Source organism: Grampus griseus, assembly GCF_964374135.1.
Source record: "Grampus griseus genome assembly, chromosome: 4".
Lineage (NCBI taxonomy): Eukaryota > Metazoa > Chordata > Mammalia > Artiodactyla > Delphinidae > Grampus > Grampus griseus.
Window position 1 is genome coordinate 80,727,475 of NC_138997.1, and position 19,156 is coordinate 80,746,630.

General features: G+C 39.3%; 2 protein-coding genes across 5 annotated transcripts in view; one reads left to right on the forward strand and one right to left on the reverse strand.

The window, feature by feature from the left end:
* Positions 1-3,462, forward strand: part of RFC1 (replication factor C subunit 1) — an 81,804-nt gene extending 78,342 nt beyond the window's left edge. For all 4 annotated transcript variants that reach the window (XM_082652971.1, XM_082652973.1, XM_082652972.1 and 1 more), the window contains 3 exons: positions 174-387; positions 1,701-1,892; positions 2,912-3,462. In XM_082652971.1, the coding sequence (XP_082509097.1) occupies positions 174-387; positions 1,701-1,892; positions 2,912-2,989 (484 nt within the window). In that variant the 3' untranslated portion in view covers positions 2,990-3,462. The remainder of the gene's footprint in view (positions 1-173; positions 388-1,700; positions 1,893-2,911) is intronic.
* A 2,299-nt stretch (positions 3,463-5,761) lies between these two features.
* WDR19 (WD repeat domain 19) overlaps positions 5,762-19,156 on the reverse strand; it is an 83,931-nt gene continuing 70,536 nt past the window's right edge. Inside the window, exons 33-37 of the mRNA XM_082652988.1 lie at positions 17,399-17,549; positions 15,635-15,758; positions 14,792-14,868; positions 14,345-14,469; positions 5,762-6,258 (exon numbers count right to left, since the gene is read on the reverse strand). Of these exons, the coding sequence (XP_082509114.1) occupies positions 14,358-14,469; positions 14,792-14,868; positions 15,635-15,758; positions 17,399-17,549 (464 nt within the window). The 3' untranslated portion in view covers positions 5,762-6,258; positions 14,345-14,357. The remainder of the gene's footprint in view (positions 6,259-14,344; positions 14,470-14,791; positions 14,869-15,634; positions 15,759-17,398; positions 17,550-19,156) is intronic.

Sequence of the window (19,156 nt, forward strand, 5' to 3'; positions counted from 1 at the left end):
TGCCCACCACTTTTTCAAGGTGATGTATCACTTTGCCCTGGGGTGTGCCTCTTTGATGTTTCCACTATATTTGTGTAGATACATTGTGTAGATACATTAACATTATTAAAAGTGGACTATGAGTTGGTGGTAGTTTGCCATCGATTACAGTGTATCTTTTGTTTTGGTTTAAGAACTTACTCCAGCAAAAGGACTGTAAACGTGGATTATCTGTCCCATATAAGGGATGCACTTGTACAGCCCTTGACCTCACAAGGGATAGAAGGAGTACAGGATGTTGTTGCTCTTATGGACGCGTATTATTTGATGAAAGAAGACTTTGAGAATATCATGGAAATTAGCAGCTGGGGAGACAGACCTAGTCCCTTCTCCAAGCTGGATCCCAAGGTAAATTGTGTACCCCACTGGTTCTCCATCATTTTGTAATTACCGTGTTACTAGGAGTACTTCAGAGATGTTTTAGATGTTTTTAAAAGTTTAATTTCTTTTCTTAAATGCTTTTTACTTATGGTCTGTGCTTTCCAAAGATACTATTTGAGTACAATATTAAGAGTAGACTTTGGGATTTGACTTTTATAATTTATAGTTTTATCTTTGCCTTATCCTGCATGGAAAAGCAAGGTGTGAAATCTGAGGAGCAAATGTAGATGTATTCCTTACAAGGATAGGCAGATGAGCCTGGGGAAGTAAAAGTGAGGTGGTGGGAATGCATGATGAAAAGAAGTGTTTACTGGCTGAGCATTTTTAGACTTTTTCTTAGTCTGCCTAATCTGTGTTTTACTGTATTTATTACAGTTGGACAATCTATTATGTAATGATGTATCCCCTACTTTATATAGTGACCATGAAAAAAGTAAAGTGACGTAACATGAGTTTGTGGTATCTAATATGTCACCCTTGTGCTTGTTTACTTGGTGCTGTTCTAGAAGACATGTTCTCTGTGGCTTGTCTTCTCTAGAATTTTGACCTGACTACGGGTATGACTATAGGTAAATTCTCACAAGAGACATTCGTTGTTAGAATTTGTGGACTAATTCTACAGTTAGGTTTAGAAGCTTGAGGTTAAGGCTTTTCAAGTTACTATTTTTATGGTAATTAAAGGACAACTTGTACTTTATTGTAAGCCTTTTTTGATTTATTGGTTCACTGACTAACTTTGCTTGTCACTTTGTAGAACTGCAGAGAACACTGAATAGAAAAAAATTGATGACTTAAAGTGACTTTTAAAAACCTGCCTAATGTTCCCAAATACTGATTCTTATTTTTTGAGTCATGGCTCTATTAAGAATGTCATGAGGGCTTCCCTGGTGGCGCAGTGGTTGAGCGTCCGCCTGCCGATGCAGGGACACGGGTTCGTGCCCCAGTCCGGGAAGATCCCACATGCCGTGGGGCAGCTGGGCCCGTGAGCCATGGTCGCTGAGCCTGCGCGTCCGGAGCCTGTGCTCCGCAATGGGAGAGGCCACAACAGTGAGAGGCCCGCGTACCGCAAAAAAACAAAAACAAAACAAGAATGTCATGAAAAATATGGAACTTCTCCATAGGAAAATGCATATAGATATACTTACATGTACATGCATACATATTTTACAAACAATTTCAAGGGGCTCCTAGGGTCTCTCAGAGCCTCTAGGCCTACAGAGTTTAAAGGGGTTGTTTGGCAGTTAGAGTTTTAAAAACCTCCCTCTATTCCTTTTGTGTAGGTGAAAGCAGCCTTCACAAGAGCTTACAATAAGGAAGTCCACCTTATTCCGTATTCACTCCAGGCAGTAAAGACACACAGACACAGCACAGGCCCAGTGCTGGATGCTGAATACAATGAAGAGTTAAATGAAGATGACTCTCAATCTGATGAGAAAGACCAGGACACTTTGGAAACTGATGCTATGATCAAGGTAGTATTTTCATCTGCAAATAGGAGAAGCTATGATACTCCCTCAAAATAGCTTATCTTGTGTATAACTTGCCTTCTGAAATTATTCAGAGCCTGTTTAGCAAGTAACAGAGGAAGCTGAAAATACTTTCTGTTTTGTTCATCACAGTTCCGAGGGTGAAGAAGGTGTAGATTTCATTTTTATAAACAGTCAACTTCTTATAACAGTGGAAGAGCCAGACAGCAAAAAAATAGGCCATCATATTGATGGTCATATGCTGTGTTGGAAAAAGGACTATTTTTTTTAATTTGCCATTGGTGTGTGCTTTACCCACAGACATATTTTCATAGCATAATCAAGAAAAGCATTTTTAATGAAACCATTTCTCCTTTCTGTTATTTATTTTTTGCTATAGCTCTTGAACTGCCCATAGAAGTTTCCCAGAGCAAAACATCCTCATCTTTTGCTAGGAAAGATTAAAATTATTTATGGTATCAGCCCCGTTTACCATTGGCTGAGGCAAAGGAATCTAGTTTGTATCCTCTTCTGTCCTTAGTGTGTGTGTGTTTATCATTCTTGCTCCTTGATTCTGTTTTGTATGTGCAGGGGTGGGAGTAGTGGCCTTCTCCAGTGTGGCTCTCTAGTCTTGGGTAGACATAAGAAGTCTACTCCCTCCCCTGCTCAAACTGAGTGTGTTTGGATCTCAATCTGAAACTGAAAGAAAAGGAAATTCTTCATGAAAACATTACCATGTGTGTAAATTATATCTTGCTTATTTTGTCTTTCCTAAATATATCGGTGTTCTGGGGAACATATCCTAGTTCTAGAGTCTAAATAGCTTTTCAGTAGTTCAAAGCTACAGCTAGCCAGTTGTTATTAGTAAGCTCATCGAGGGTAGCTGTAGTTCAAGATCTAGGTGTTTGCAACCTTTCTTCTTATTAAGTTGCAGGTAAAGATTTGCTTTCTTGTAGAGATGAACTTATTTCATTTACTCATAAACACAGCTACTAACTATTTTGTGCATCTTTCCCTCCCAACAGAAAAAGACAAAATCTTCAAAGACTTCAAAATCAGAAAAAGAGTCCAGAAAAGGAAAAGGAAAAAGTTCAAAGAAATAAAACCATTTTTCACTGCTGACTGCTACTTTTTACTCAACCTGCTGACCAGTCTAGCTGGTCTTAGAGAATGCCTTGTTTTTCCAAAGGAACCATGTTTTAGTGTAATGGGGCAACCTCATGGTCCCATTACAAATAAATGGTGGTACAGCTAGAAGGATGTAAACAGTAGGCTGATGTACACCTCTTATAGAGGTTGATAGGACTGCTTGGGTCCTCCACTGTCCCCTGTCAATCTAATGAGATTGTACTTCAAAATGACTGTATATTCAGAATTAGAAACTACATGTGGGCTTTGGAGTCAGATTTTTAGTTAACAGTAATATGTCTGGGAACAGAGGTACTAAGGCGGCTTTTGTAGGCTTAAGAATTTATCCTAATGGCCATTATACGACCAATGCCGATTTTTAAAAAAAGAGGTAGGTAGTTATTACTATTATGTGGAGAAATTTTGTAAATAAAATACAAAACAGTCACCACCTAGAACTGGGTATTCTTTGTACATTGTCAAATACCTTGCAAAATAGAAATTAGAAATAAAAATGTTTCACATGATACATGTACAAATTCTTAAGATTGTCATCTTGTACAGTAGGATACTATGTTGGTATATTATTTCCTTATTAATTTGCAAATGATTGGATACAAAAGCTAACTATATTCCTACTGACCTGTTCTGTGAAACATAACTTTGGCAGTTGAAGAGTCAGAACTCTAATTCCCAACTTCATTACCCCATGAGTGTCAACCACACCTCTGCTGTGAATAGAATTTCGTGGAGAGGGCTCTTTGTTATTATTAGAGGGTATTGTGGCTGCAGAAAGATTGTCAGACATTCCTAGCCTTCCAGAGTTTCAACTCATTAGTTTAAAACCAGTAGGGCCTAGGCTGGGTCAAACTCTTATCCTCACTCTGGTTTGGGACTAAATGAACACTGGCTTTTGTTTACTTTGTCCCTGAGGGATTCAGTTCTGTCCTGACAGATTCCACAAACCCTACTGGAACTTTAGATTGTACCTGTAACTGCTTGTTGACGGGCCTGAGGCTGTGGAACTAGTCTGGAATTTGGGTGTCTAGCAATTTTTAAAATCTTGTTAGTAAATGCTCAAGGGTATGTGCTACTTCTGCAAGGTATGTGCTAAAAGGAATGTAAAATCAGGATTCTGTTCCCTGCCTTTAAGGAACTGATAGTCTTGTTTGGGACGCCAGACGAAGTTCTTGAGACATTTAAAATGTATTTACCAGTGTGAAAAATGTCTTTCATGTAGATTAAGTTCATTATGGGAATAAAATGTTGCCTTAAGCCTTTGCCTACTAAACCACGTCCCTCTCTTTGTTAAAAGCCCTGCTTGAAACTTCTGCTTCAGTGAAGATTTTCTTTTTAATTAATTAATTAATTTTTGCTCTGTTGGGTCTTCGTTTCTGTGCAAGGGTTTTCTCTAGTTGTGGCGAGCGGCGGCCACTCTTCATCGCAGTGCGCAGGCCTCTCACTATCGCGGCCTTTCTTGTTGTGGAGCACACGTTCCAGACGCGCAGGCTCAGTAGTTGTGGCTCACGGGCCCAGATGCTCCGCGGCATATGGGATCCTCGCAGACCAGGGCTCGAACCTGTGTCCTCTGCATTAGCAGGCAGATTCTCAACCACTGCGCCACCAGGGAAGCCCAGTGAAGATTTTCTTGATTGACGACTGCCTCACCTCACCAGCGGGGTGAGCATAAATTTCTTATGCATATTTTTCCATTTCTATTGCTTTTTGATATGCAAGTCATATCTGCCTGCTTGCTCTGTGCTTTCCAGGAAAGGGACTATTATCTCCTTGCAGCCAGAACAACAGATAGTGTCCTTTACTTGTTCATTATGATTTGGAGCAACCAGTAAATCCTTATTGGAGCCACTGGATGCCACACATCATCCTTGCAGCATAAAACTGTATACTTGCTTTCTTTGCGATCCATTGAGTCTTGGCCATTTGGTAGTCTATAACAAACTACTACTTTATTACTAATACTACTTCGTCATTTTTTAAGTTTTGTCAGTGTATTATTTACAGGAACATTATTGGGCCTCTTGAAGTTATTAATAAGGAGCACATAGTTATGTGTACTAGGAGTATCTTCCTAAATAAGTTCTGGTACAATTATGCTCATTAGTGAATGTCTGAGGCCCATAACTAACTCCCAAAATATAATGTGCTTACCCTTACAGATCCCAAGTGCCTATGGCTCTTATTATTCCTGTAACCTTACAACATCCCTCAAGTGATAACACAAAACAAAGGGACCACGGGTGGGGTTAATGATAATGACTTGTATCACTTAGGAAGGCCAGAGCCTCTAGCCAGCCTTTGGGAAGGAAAAGCATAAAGCTGGAGGCATGCATATGGATACCTGGATGCTGTAAAACTTTACTGGCACTTTGGGTTCTACCCTAGGCTCGTAGGTACCTCTGTAATGCTCAGAATGCTGGTGGCTATACTGTAAAATCATATCATCTGATACATTCAGAGTTAGTTAGGCTACATGATTCTGTCAGCTGCTCAGACTTTGATACTTTGGCTTTGGATGGCAAGGAAGCATATACTGATATGTATAGTATTGGGTGTGTGTGACATGGGAAAGGAACCCTCCACCCACCTTGGGGAAGATTCTGAATAATGTACGTCTTCAGGGGAAGTCAGTCAAACGATTTAATTTTGTGACAGGAATTCCATACTATGTAGCATAATGACTCAAGAAACATAAGCTTATAGTTTCATTCTTTAAAAGTGCTGATTTTACTGATTTTTGACGTTTTTATTCTCAGACTGATTCTGCTAAATAGCCTGGATTTGTGTAAGCCTCTCACTTCAAACTTTTTAACACTGTTAATATCTGTGCTGCCCAAACTTCACAGTATGGTTTAAAGCTACCTTCCTTTATTTCTTTTGCTGTCTTTAAATCTGGGAAAACATTACAAATATCTAATCAATAAGTTTATTTTAAAGGAGGTATTTCAAAATAGAAAAGATATCAAAAAGCTGAATATTTACAGTTATGTCGTAGGTTACTATTAACAGTATAGAGCATAGACTATGTAAGACTCAGAAGAGGAAATGTACAAAGTATAAACAGCAATGCTCTATGTCACTGTTTCCCACTCTGCAGAAGTTGAAAGTGGTGACCTGGAGAGGTGACCTTGTTTTTTGTGTATTCGGGATGGACCATCTTGAAATCTGCCAGGGGTAGAAACACAGCCTCCTGTGGAAAAATGGTATCTTCTCAGGACCATAATACCTAGAAAGGATAAAAAAATAAAAAACAAAACCCCATATGCTTTTAGAAGGGTTTCAAGTAACTACTAGCATTTAGTAATAAAGCCAAGCATAATAAAGAAGATTTTTTTGCTCATTTCTGGAATGTGGAGCAGGATCACTACGTTCAAGTAAGAAATTCCCAGTCTGTAATCGAGTGTCAGTCCTGGCTTTTCAACTGACTAGAACTGCATGGGCAAGCTGCTGAACCTCTGTTATAAAGTGAGGATGAAGATAACAGCCACCTTACTGAGAAGAATGAGAAAGTGCAAAGTTAGTTAGTGCTCAGCAACTCAACCCAAAGAGGCCCATACTAAGACAAGTTATAATTAAACCGCCAGAAGTTAAACACAAGAAGACGATCTTAAAAGCAGCAAAAGAAAACAACTTGTTCTGTACAGGGGAACCCCCTCCCCCCTCATAAGACTGTCAGCAGATTCTTTTGGCAGAAACTTTGCAGGCTAGAAGAGAGTGGCCTGATATAGTCAAAGTGCTGAAAGAATAAAACTGCCAACCAAGAATATTCTACCTGGGAAAGCCATCCTTCAAAATTGAAGGAGCGAGGAAGTTTTCCAGGCAAGGAAAAGCTAAAGAGGTTCATCACCACTAGACTGGCCTTACAAGAAATGTTAAAGGGACTTCTTTAAGCTGAAACACAAGGACACTCATTAATAATACGAAAATATATGAAATTGTAAATCTCAAAGGTAAAGGTAAATATATAAATTCAGAATAATCTAATGTTGTAATGGTAAGTACTTATAAACCTAGTGTGAAAGTTAAAAGACAAAATAGTAAAAATAACTAATAATTTGTTAATGGATACACAAGATAAAAAGATATAAATTGTGACATCACAAACAATGTGGATGGTGAGAGTAAAAATGCATTTGAACTTAAGTTGTTATCAACTTCAGACAGACTGTTGTATTTTATGTAAGTCTCATGGTATCCACAAAGCGAAACCTATGGTAGACAAAAAGGAATCTAAGCATATGACTACAGAAAACTGTCAGATCACAAAAGGAGAAAAAGGATCAAGAAAAGAAGGAACGAAGGAATTACAAAACAGCCAGAAAACAATGAACAAAATGGCAGCAAGTCCCTGTCTATCAATAACTACTTTAAATATAATTTATAAATTCTCTGATCAAAAGACAGAATGGATAAAAACCAAGACCCATCTATATGCTGCCTGCAAGAGACTCACTCAGCTTTAAGGACACACAGACTGAAAGTGAAGGAATGGAAAAAGATTTCATGCTAATGGAAACCAAAAGAAAGCTGGAGTAGCTATACTTAGACAAAATAGATTTTAAAACAAAGACTGTAAGAAGGGACAAAGAAGGCCATTATATAATGATAAAGGCATCAATCCACAAGAGGATATAACATTTGTAGATATTTATTATTTACATTAGCAGCACCTAAATATAAGCAAATATTAACATATCTAAAGGGAGAAAGAGCAATACAATAATAGGAGGGGACTTCATTACCCCACTTTCATCAGTGAATAGATTTTCATTTGCCAGAAAACCAATAAGGAAACATTGGTCTTAAATGACATGTTAGACCAGATGGACTTAACGCATTTACAGAACATTCCATCCCAAAGCAGGAGAATACACATTCTTCTCAAGCACACATGGAACATTTCTCCAGGACAGATCATATATAAGGCCACAAAACAAGTCTTAATAAATTTAGAAGACTGACATCATATCAAGCATCTTTTCTGACCACAAAAGTATGAAACTACAAATCAGTTCCAAGAAGAAAACTGGAAAATTCACAAATACATGGACATTCAAACATATTGCTCAACAACTGCTGGGTCAAAGAAGAAATCAAAAGAGAAATAAAATACCTGAGACATGAAAATGGAAATAGAGTTGGCCCTCCATATCTGTGGGTTCCATATCCACAGATCCAACCAACCATGGGTCAAAAGATTCAGGAAAAAAAAAAAAAGTACCAGAAAGTTCCAAAAAGCAAAACTTGAATTTGCTACATGTTGGCAGCTATTTACATAGCATTTACATTAGGTAATATAAGTAATCTAGAGATGATTTAAAGTATACGGGAAGATGTGCATAGGTTATATTCAAATACTACACCATTATATATAAGGGACTTGAGCATCCGTGGATGTTGGTATCCACTAGGGATCCTGGAACCAATCCCCCACGAATACTGAGGGACAGCTATACAGCATACCAAATCTTATGGGATGCAACAAAAACAGTTTCTAAGAAGGAAGCTCATAACAATAAACACCTGCATTAAGAAACAAGAAAGATCTCAAATAAACAGCCTAACTTCACACCTTAAGGAACTAGAAAAAGAACAAGCTAAGCCCGAAGTTAGTAGAAGGAAGGAAATCTCAAAGAGCAGAAATAAATGAAATGGAGACTAAAAAGAGAATAGAAAAGTTCAATGAAACTAATAGCTATTTTTTTTTTTTTTTTGCCCAAAAGATAAATAGACAAACCTTTAGCTAGAATCACCAAGAAAAATAGGGGACTCAAAATCAGAAATGAAAGAGGAGATATTACATTCAATACCACAGAAATACAAAAGAGACTACTATGAAATACTATAATGCCAGCAAAATGGACTAGAATGCCAGCAAAATGGACAACCTAGAAGAAATGGATAAATTGCTAGAAACATACAACCTTCTAATACTGAATCATGAAGAAATAGAAAATTAGACCAATTACTATCAAGGAGATTGAATCAGTAATCAAAAACAACCTGACAAACAAAAATCCAGGACCAGACGGCTTCACTGGTTAATACCAATTCTCAAACTTTTCCAAAAAATAGAAGAGGAAACACTTCCAAACTCATTCCATGAGGCCAGCATTACTCTGATACCAAAACCAGACAAAGGAACTACAAGAAAGAAAATTACAGGCCAATATCTCTGATGAACATAGTTGCAAAAACCCTCAACAAAATATTAGCAAACTGAATTCAATAATACATTAAAGGAATCACACCACAGTCAAGTGGGATTTATTGGAGGAATGCAAGGATAGTCCAACATCCAGAAAATCAAGATGATACACCACATTAACAAAATGAAGGATAAAAATCATATGATCATCTTGATACAGAAAAAGCATCTGACAAAATTCAACATCTGCTCATGATAAAAACTTTCACAAAAGTGGGTATAGAGGGAACATACCTCAACATCATAAAGGCCATATAGGACAGACCCACAGCTATCACACTCAATGGTGAAAAGCTGAAAGCTTTTCCTCGAAGATCAGGAATAAGACAAGGATGTCACTCTTGTCTTTAGGCAAGAAAAAGAAAAAAGGCATTCAGATAGGAAAGGAATAAGTTAAACTGTCACTATTTGCAGATAACATATTATATATAGGGAACCCTGAAGACCACCAAAAAAGCTGTTAGAATAATAAATTCAGCAAAATTGCAGGATACAAAATCAATATACAAAAATCTGTTGTATCTAATAATCAACTATCAGAAAGAGAAATTAAGAAAACAATCTTATTTATAATTGCATCAAAAAGAATACAATACCTAGGAATGAATTTAACCAAGGAGGTGAAAGACTTGTGCACTGAAAAATTATAAGACACTGATGAAAGAAACTGAAGATATAAATAAATGGAAAGATTTTCTATGCTTATGGATTGGAAGAATTAATATTGTTATAGTGTCCACACTACCCAAAGCAATCTACAGATTCAATGCAATTCCTATCAATTTCCAATGGCATTTTTCACAGAAATAGAACAAACAATCCTCATGTTTGTATGGAACGACAAAGACACTGGACAGCCAAAAAGCAATGTTGAGAAAGAACAAAGCTGGAAGCACCACACTTCCTGATTTCAAACTATATTATGCAGCTATAGTAATCAAAACAGTATGGTATCGGTATAAAAACAGACACACAGATTAATGGAACAGAATAGAGAGCCCAGAAATAAACCTGTGCATATATGGTCAATTTATGACAAAGAAGCCAAGAATATACAATGGGGAAAGGCAATCTCTTAAATAAATGGTGTTGGGGAAACTGGACAGCCACATGCAAAAGAATGAAACTGGATCACTATCTTACACCATACACAAAAATTAACTCAAAATGGATTAAAGTCTTGAACATAAGGCCTGACAACATAAAACTCTTAGACGAAACCATAGGGAGTAAGCTCCTTGACATTGGTCTTGGCAATGTATTTTTGTATGTGACACCAAAAGCAAAGGCAACAAAGCAAATATATACAAGTAAGACTACATCAATCTAAAAAGTTTCCATCAACAAAATGAAAAGGCAACCTATGGAATGGGAGAAATATTTGCAAATCATATATCTGATAATTTGAGTTAATATACAAAATATATAAAGAACTCATACAACTCAATAGAAAAAAAAATCCAATCAAAAAAATGGGCAAACGCTCTGAATAGACATTTTTCCAAAGAAAACGTACATATGGTCAATACGTAAATGAAAAGGTGCTCAGCATCACAAATCAGGGAAATGCAGATCAAAACCACGATGAGATAGCACCTCACACCTGTTAGAATGGCAGCTGTCAAAATGACAAGAAATAACAAGTCTTGGCAAGGATATGGAGAAAAGGTATCCATCGTACACTGTTGGTGGGCATGTAAATTGATGAAGCCATTATGGAAAACACTACAGAGATTCCTCAAAAAGTTAAAAATAGAACTACCATATGTTCCAGCAATTCTACTTCTGTGTATTTATCTGAAGGAAACAAAATCACTATCTTGAAAAGGTATCTGCACCCCAGTGTTCATTACAGCATTATTTACAATAGCTAAGACATGGAAATGACCTAAGTGTCCACTAATACTGGATAAAGAAAATGGCACTGGTAAAGAATATGTGGTACATATGTATACATGTGTATATACATATAAAGAAGAAGGAAATGCTGCCATTTGCAACAACATGGATGGACCTTGAGGACATTTTGCTAAATGAAATAAGAGAAAGACAGATACTGTATGATCTCACATGTTTAATTTTAAAAAAACCCCACTGAACTCATAGATACAGAACAATCTGTTGGTTGCCAGAGGGTGGGGGTGGGCAGAATGAAGGTGGTTGAAAGGTATAAAATTCCAGTTACAAGTAAGTCCTGGGGATGTAATATACAGCATGGCGATCATAGTTAACAACACTGTATACTTGGAAGTTGCTAAAAGAATAGGTGTTAAAAGTTCTCAATTAAAATTGTAACTGTGTGGTGATGGATGTTAACTAAATTACTGTGGTAATCATTTCACAGTATAAACATATATCAAATCATTATGTTGTACACCTAAAACTAATACAAGGTGATAATTATACCTCAAAAAAAGTTGTGAAATATTAAATGTATATTGTTTTAAGATGCTAAATATGTGATAATGTTATGTGGCAACAGAAAAATAAACATATCCCAATCGTAATTTGAGTAAGATTTTAAAACAGAATTTGACAAGCTGATTCTAAAATTTTAGAGAGAAATGGAGAGAAGTAAGAGTAGTCAAAACAGCCTTGGTGGGGGCTTCCCTGGTGGCGCAGTGGTTGAGAGTCCACCTGCCGATGCAGGGGACATGGGTTTGTGTCCCAGTCCGGGAAGATCCCACGTGCCACGGATCGGCTGGGCTCGTGAGCCATGGCCACTGGGCCTGCGCGTCCGGAGCCTGTGCTCCGCAACGGGAGAGGCCACAACAGTGAGAGGCCCGCGTACTGCAAAAAAAAAAAAAACAGTCTTGGAAAATATGACAAAGTTGTAGGATCCACAATACCTGGCTTTAAGATACACTATAACGTCACAGTAATGAAGACAGTATAGTATAAAAATAGGGGACAAATAGAGCAATGGAAAAGAAGAGAGGGTCCAGAAGTAGACCCATATTTAAAACCCAGCTGATTTTCAACAAAGGCATGCAAGCAAGTTCAATGGGGAAAGGAAAGACTTTTCAACAGATGGTGTTGGAAGACTGGATATCTACTTGAGAGGGAAAAGAATCTCAATCCCCACCTCATACTGTAAACAAAAATAACTTCAAGATGGATCACAGACCCAGAGCTTCTAGAAGAAAACACAGGCGAATATGCTCCTGACTTTTGAGTAGGCAAAAATTTTCTTAGACACAGAAAGTAATAAAAGTAATAATAAAATGAAACATTGATAAATTATAATTCATCAGAATAAAAATCTGCTCATCAAAAGACCATTAAGATATATGTATAACTGATTCACTTTGCTGTACACCTGAAACGAACACAACATTGTATTGATAAATCAACTATATTCCAAAAAAAAAAAACCATTAAGAAAAAGAAGTGGGAAGCCACAGAGTGGGAGAAAATATCGGCAAAATAAATCTAAGATTTATATCCAGAATATACAAATAACCTTTATAACAATAATAATAAGACAATACCCAGTAATAATAGGAAAGGAACAGTCTTTTCAACAAATGGTGCTGAGACACCTGGTCATCCACACACAAAAGGAAATTGCGTCCCTACCTCACATCATACACAAAAATTAAATGGATCAAAGACGTTAAGTGTAAGAGCAGCAACTATAGAACTCTTAGAATGAAATGTAAGTGTCAATCTTTGTGACGCTGGGTTAAGCAGTGGTTTCTTAGACATGACACCAAGAACACAAGCAGGCAAAGGAAAAAAAAATAAACTGGACTTCATCAAAATAATAAAAACTTTTGTACATCAAAGGATGCTATGAAGAAAGTAAAAAAATACTTCCACAGAATAGGATATTTGCACGTCATGTATCTGATAGAGGACTTGTACCTAGAATATATTAAGGATTCTTACAACTCGATAAAAAGACAAAATACCCAGTTAAAAAAATGGGTAAAGGACTTGAAGACAGGTCTCTAAAGAAGATATACAAATGGCCGACAAGCACGTGAAAAGATGCTCAACATCGTTACCATTAGGGAAATGCACATCAAAACCACAATGCGATACTACTTCACACCTACCAGGATGGTTATAATCAAGCATACAGACAACAGCGAGTGTTGATGAGGATATGGGAAAACTAGAACCCTTGGGTGCTGCTGGCAGGAATGTGAGAGACTGCAGGTGCTACAGAAAGCAGTTTGGAGTCCAAGGAACAGCCAAGAGGCCAGTGGGGCTGCAGCGTAGGGAGCAGAGGAGGAGGCTGGGGCAGTTCGTGTCGAGTCTTTTAGGCTCTTTATTTTTGCAGGTGCAATAAAAAGTCCCCCTGAGGAAGGGAACCAGATACACTGGAGGGGGACTGAGAGGACTTGCCCATGGACTGGGGGATTGGTGGTGTCCACATTTCCTTCCTGATCAGCTGGTAGGATGGAGCTGCTGTTTACTGATGGAGTGAAGATTGCGAGAACAGGTTTCGTGTGAAAACCAAGGGTTCCGTTTTAACTATGTTTAGTGCTGTGTCAGGGACTAATCTTACTTTTTCCTTTTAATTAAAGAATCTTAAAATTAAAGAGTTTTTGGCAGGGGCTTTTGGCTTTCCACCTGGAGACTACGTTTCCCTGCCTCCCCTTGCAGTATGTGTGGCCCTATGAGTAAATTCTTGCCAATGGAGTGAGAGTGGAAGCGGTATTGTGCTGCTTCCATGCAACAAAAATGACACTTGGAAAGAAAAAGAAATGGGGAGTTTTCAAGCCTCTGGAAGCAAAAATTTTTACAATATATTCTGAATTATAGAACTCAAAAACCCCACTGTTAATAGCTAGCTACAGTTTTAATGGACTGGTTAAAAAGAAGCCCATATGATTTGATAATATACGTTTTGGTTGGAATCCATGATGCTGCTTGGCCAAATAACCTTTGTCACCATGGAGACTGTACAACCTGCGTTTTAGCTTTTTTTTTTTAAGTACATCAAAGGTTTGTTTCAAATCTGACAAGTTTTGTTTGTTCAAATCTGACAAGTTACATGATGCACAAAAAGGAGCCAATGGCAAAACACACTGTAAAGCTGTGTCCACCCCGTGGATCTCGTGCCCTGGGAAGGTAAGTGGATGGTCTGACTTACCTGCACGTGCCACTCACTGCTCCACTTCTGTCCGCAGGTACTGGGTACGGTCTGAGATTTTTTTCAGCTGAGCAAAGTTTAATCTTTCTGAACACATAGGACATGTGCTTTCAGTGTTTAACATGCTGTTTGGAGAGGGAAAGACAGAGTAGATTAAATATTCCTTTACTTTTGGGTTATTGTGATGTGAAAACCAACTATTCCTTTCTACTTCTTAGTACATGTTCATCATGAGACTTAAGAATTAGGAATATTCAGTCTCATGCAAAATCCCCTTTAAAGAAAATGTTCTCAAAGATCACAGAAGGTTCTTCCAAGAAGACAATTTGAGTCTTTAGAGATTTTTAAGAACATGAACACATACAGAGACCTCAGTATAAAAGTGGTTGGATAAAAGGCCTATTATTGGATAAATCTGTATGGCTGAGTGAAATGATGTGCACTTACATCTTGAATTCTGAATACAGTGCAGGGAAGTCGCAATGTGGACACACCGTCCAATCATCCTTTAACATATGTCGACCCTGGAAACAGTACGTTGAAGAATAAAATTCATCTTTATTTTTAAAACTCCCCCCATTATTCAATTATAATACATGGTTACAGTTAAAAGCCAGACAGACCTCTAAATTATGAAATTATTGATATTTCACATAGGTGGGTAATTAGAAAGAAATGGCATCAAAAGGACTAAAGCCAAATTTATCAGATTCATGTATAAAGAGAATAATCTTCAATATTGTGACATTACCTAGATTTATTTTCCTTTAAAATAAAGCTTACGTTAGCCTAGTGATGAACAAATAATCTGATATTTAAAAATTTTCTAATAATAGGTCTTAATATTAAAGTGTACAATAGAAGCCATCACTTATTAAGTGCTACAGCATGCCGGGAATTGTACTAAGGCTTCAAACACGTCCTCTCGTCAACCTGCAGTTTACCTCAATAGGCAGGTACTGTTAACTGATGGACCTAGCAAGGTAAAAGCAAATCGCACCAGGTTATGTAACCAGTAAGTGGCAGAAAGACGATCTAAGCCTAGGACCATCTGATCCCCGAGTATGTGCTCTCCTGCCCCACAGTGCCTTCCTGATACTAACTTAGGTTATTATGTGCCTTGAATATAACTTTCAACTTTGTTGACCATGAAATTGTATGCTAAATGTTGCAGGAAATTTGAGGGATAAGATTATTTCAGAAGTGAAGAAAGTACTGACATACAACAAGTATTCAAATGGGCTATAGATATATATGCAAAGAAAGGGAAATGATGATAAAGAAACTTACTGTTGCAATGCAATATGGGATGTTATTTTTACATCCAGGACAGAGGAGTTCACACTCTGGGAGAAGAAATTCGCAGAATGGACATGGGGTCGTGGCCTCTTCTGTCTCAGATGTATCGGGTCTCCTGTGAGGAAGAATCACATGAAATGCACCTACTTCTTCACAGTCAGACTCTGAGACTAGAGATACACACTCCGGCCCACGGAGGAGGGAGAGGAATGAGGACTGCTCAGGCTAGCGTTCCATGGCCACCTCTGGGAGCTGGGGTTCACAGCACATTATGTGGGAGAAAACACGGGTGGGTCTGGCTGTCTCGTGTCGTCCTTGTCACTGGAGTAGTGAGCTTGCTGCTTCTCTGTCTTTCCCTTTGTGTACTGAAGTCGTAAAGGCTGTCCAGAGCTGTGCAGCACAACTTTCTGTGACAATGGCACTGTTCTAATTCTGCGCTCTCCAATACGGTAGCCATGAGCCACATGGAGCTCAGAGCGCTTGAAATATGGATAGTGTGAGGAACTAAGTTTTACATTTTATTCACTTTTAATTAATTTAAATTTAAATAGCCACATGCAGCCGGCAGATACCGTATTAGACCTCATAGCTAAGAGTACTCTTGCGCGGGGAGAGAATAACCAGCGCCTCTTCAAGCTGGCACCTAGACTGGTGTGGCACGGAACTGGGGGATAAATGTGCTCTAGCTTTTTCTCCCCACCTCACTCTTCCTGATGGCAGGTATGTTGGGTCAGACTGATTTGGTCTGAAGCTACTTAGGCTTATCAGCTTTGAAAAAAAAGGGGAGTGTTCCGTGTAGCCCCTGTCCAGGTTAGAGTTCCCTGCCATGAGCCCAGCTAACAATAAGTAGTATTTGCTTCCCTTTGCCATTACTGGTGTAGCCATCTCCCTTGGCTGAGATGAGAGAGTTCTGGGTCAGGATTCAGGTACACCTGAGCTCCCTGGTCAAAACGGGACTAACAGGTACCCCAGATGTCATCGCTATGAACAAGTGGTAGTACAGAACTACTACAGGATTGCAGGTAATTTTTCCTTTTGTAAAGATGAGTGCTACTTTCTCCTAGTTTTCCTGTTGAAAACCAGGCTTTCTGAAGTGAGGATATGCCTTACGTGCCTTTGGAGCTACACAGGATTTCGAAATGAAGTCTCTTGGCAGTAGGCGGTATAATTACCAGGTTTCTTACACTGAGAAATACCCACTCTTTGTCTGTGGCAGACACGCTGTTTGCTGCCTCCCTAATAGCCATCTTTTCTTCTTCCTTGCCAAGAGAACTTGGTTTTTACTCAGCAGTATGCTTTTCAGCTAGAGGTAGCCACGCGGCTGAGTAGTGAGATGTAAATGCAAGTCCTGGGGGTGGTGTCCTTCCTAACTAAAAAGGCAAAAGACCTTTTCATCTTTTAATTTCCCTCCTTCTTTCTGCGTTGAATGGGGTACATGATGTCACCCCACCATGACAACCACCACTGTGCAGCCATGAGGAGGAAACTTGTGTGCTCTGGATGGTAAAGCCAAAAGGCAGAGGGATCGGTCCTTGGTGACATCGGGACACGGCACCACCAGCCCTGGGCTACGATGCCTTGTGCGTGAGTCACATAAATCAGATGAAGCTGTCGTTGGGTTTCCAGGTGCTGGTAGCTGAGTACAATCCTAATTGCTACCCCCAATCTGTGTTCTTGTTGAGCCCACATAATAGCAGCTACGTTCTGAAAGATACGCTTGTGAAATGCGATTAGATGGTAGAAACAGCCGCCTACCTGACCATTGCCTCGATCTTCTTTTTGTATTTGACATCTATCTTGTTGCGGTACTCGGGCCTCATCAACATGGCTGCAAAGCTGAAGGCAGAGTTCTTCAGGCCGGCCCTGTGACACTCGATCACGGTAGACGTCAGGATCGGCACGATGTCTGCAACGCAAACGGAGGAGCAGAATGAGCACGTTGCCTCTACTGGCGTGATGCCAGGATTGCACCTCTCTAAATTTGCTTTTTCTGACAAAGAACCAGAAGTGGACTGTTTAACGAGGAAAGGGCACGGCAGTGGAGTCAGGTAACTGCTCACCACAATGTCTTTCCCGATTATACTGTGTTTTGCCTGTAACACCAGGACCCACACTCCCTTGAGGTAACCTTTTGCGTGCGTCCTTCCCCGCCTCTGAGAGAGTTTTGCATTTGACAGGACTGCTGATGAATCGGTGGGGAGATTAACAATTTCATGCACTAACCTCTCTGCATGCACCTGTTTCTTCAGGACAGATACCTAAAAGTCAAATTACTGGCTCAAAGAACGTGACTTTAAAGAACAAATACTCCTAGCACAAATTGTGAAACTGCTTTCTAGAAAGGCCACAACAATGTCCATTCCATCCCACCAGCAGTCATGAGAATGCCTGTCCTATCACACCCGTTGCCAGCATGGTGAACAATTATTTTAGTCTTTTTTATGTAACAAAAAAGAACACATTTAGAGAACAGGGGTTGGTGACTTATGACCCGTGAGCTAAATCTGGCCCTCTGTTTCTGTATGGCCCATTTGCTAAGAAAGACTTTTACATTTTTAAACGACTGGAAAAAAAAATCAAAAGGAGAAGAATAGTTTGCGACATTTGAAAGGTTTATGAGGTTCAAATTTTAGTGTCCAAAAGAATAAAGTTCTGTTGGAACACAGCCATGCTCATCCATTTATGTATGGGTCACGCCGAAACGGCAGAGTTGAATAGTTGCAACAGAGACCACGTGGCCCACAAAGCCCCGAACATTCGACATCTGACCCTTTACAGCAAACATTTGTTGACTCCGTCATGGAATGTGACAAAATCTAATCACTGAAAAATGTTATAATGACAAGTCTTTTAGAATACTGGGACCTTTTTCAGAGGCAATGGTCTACAGTGGTTGAGAACACAGAGTCAGACTTACTGGCTGACAGTATGGTCTTGGGCAAGTGTTACCTCACTTCTTTTGCCCCAGTTTGCTTATCTGTAAAATAGGGAAAATAACAATAGGCCACTTGTGTGCAATCTTGAGACTGTTTTCCTTAGAAGGATCTGCCTGAAACTGGGATCTGGGAACTTGGATTTTGGGAGAGTTCCTGCCATTTCCAGAACTGAGAAGAGTGGCTGCCTGTGCCTGACCTTTTTGTACAAACAATAGGGTTTATGCAGAACACCTGCTTTCTGGGAGTCTGAAAATTTGGTACATGCTAAGCAGGGAGTGCTGACGTGGCCAGCTCCCCAAGACCACCCCTGGGTACCGAGTCTCTCACAAGCACCCTGGTAGACACCACCTTCCACGTGCTGCCTGGAGGTGCTGAGTGTGTCCAGTGTGACTTTACTGGGGGGGGGGAGTGGTGGCAGGGGGGCTGTGGACGCTCGCCCCTGACCTCCGGCCCCCCACCCCCCACACCTTTCCCCTCTGCCGATTTTGTTTTGTATCCTTTCCCCGTAATAAATCTTAGGTTTAGCACTACTATATGTTGAGTTATGTGAATCGCCCTCGTGAATTTTCACGCCTGG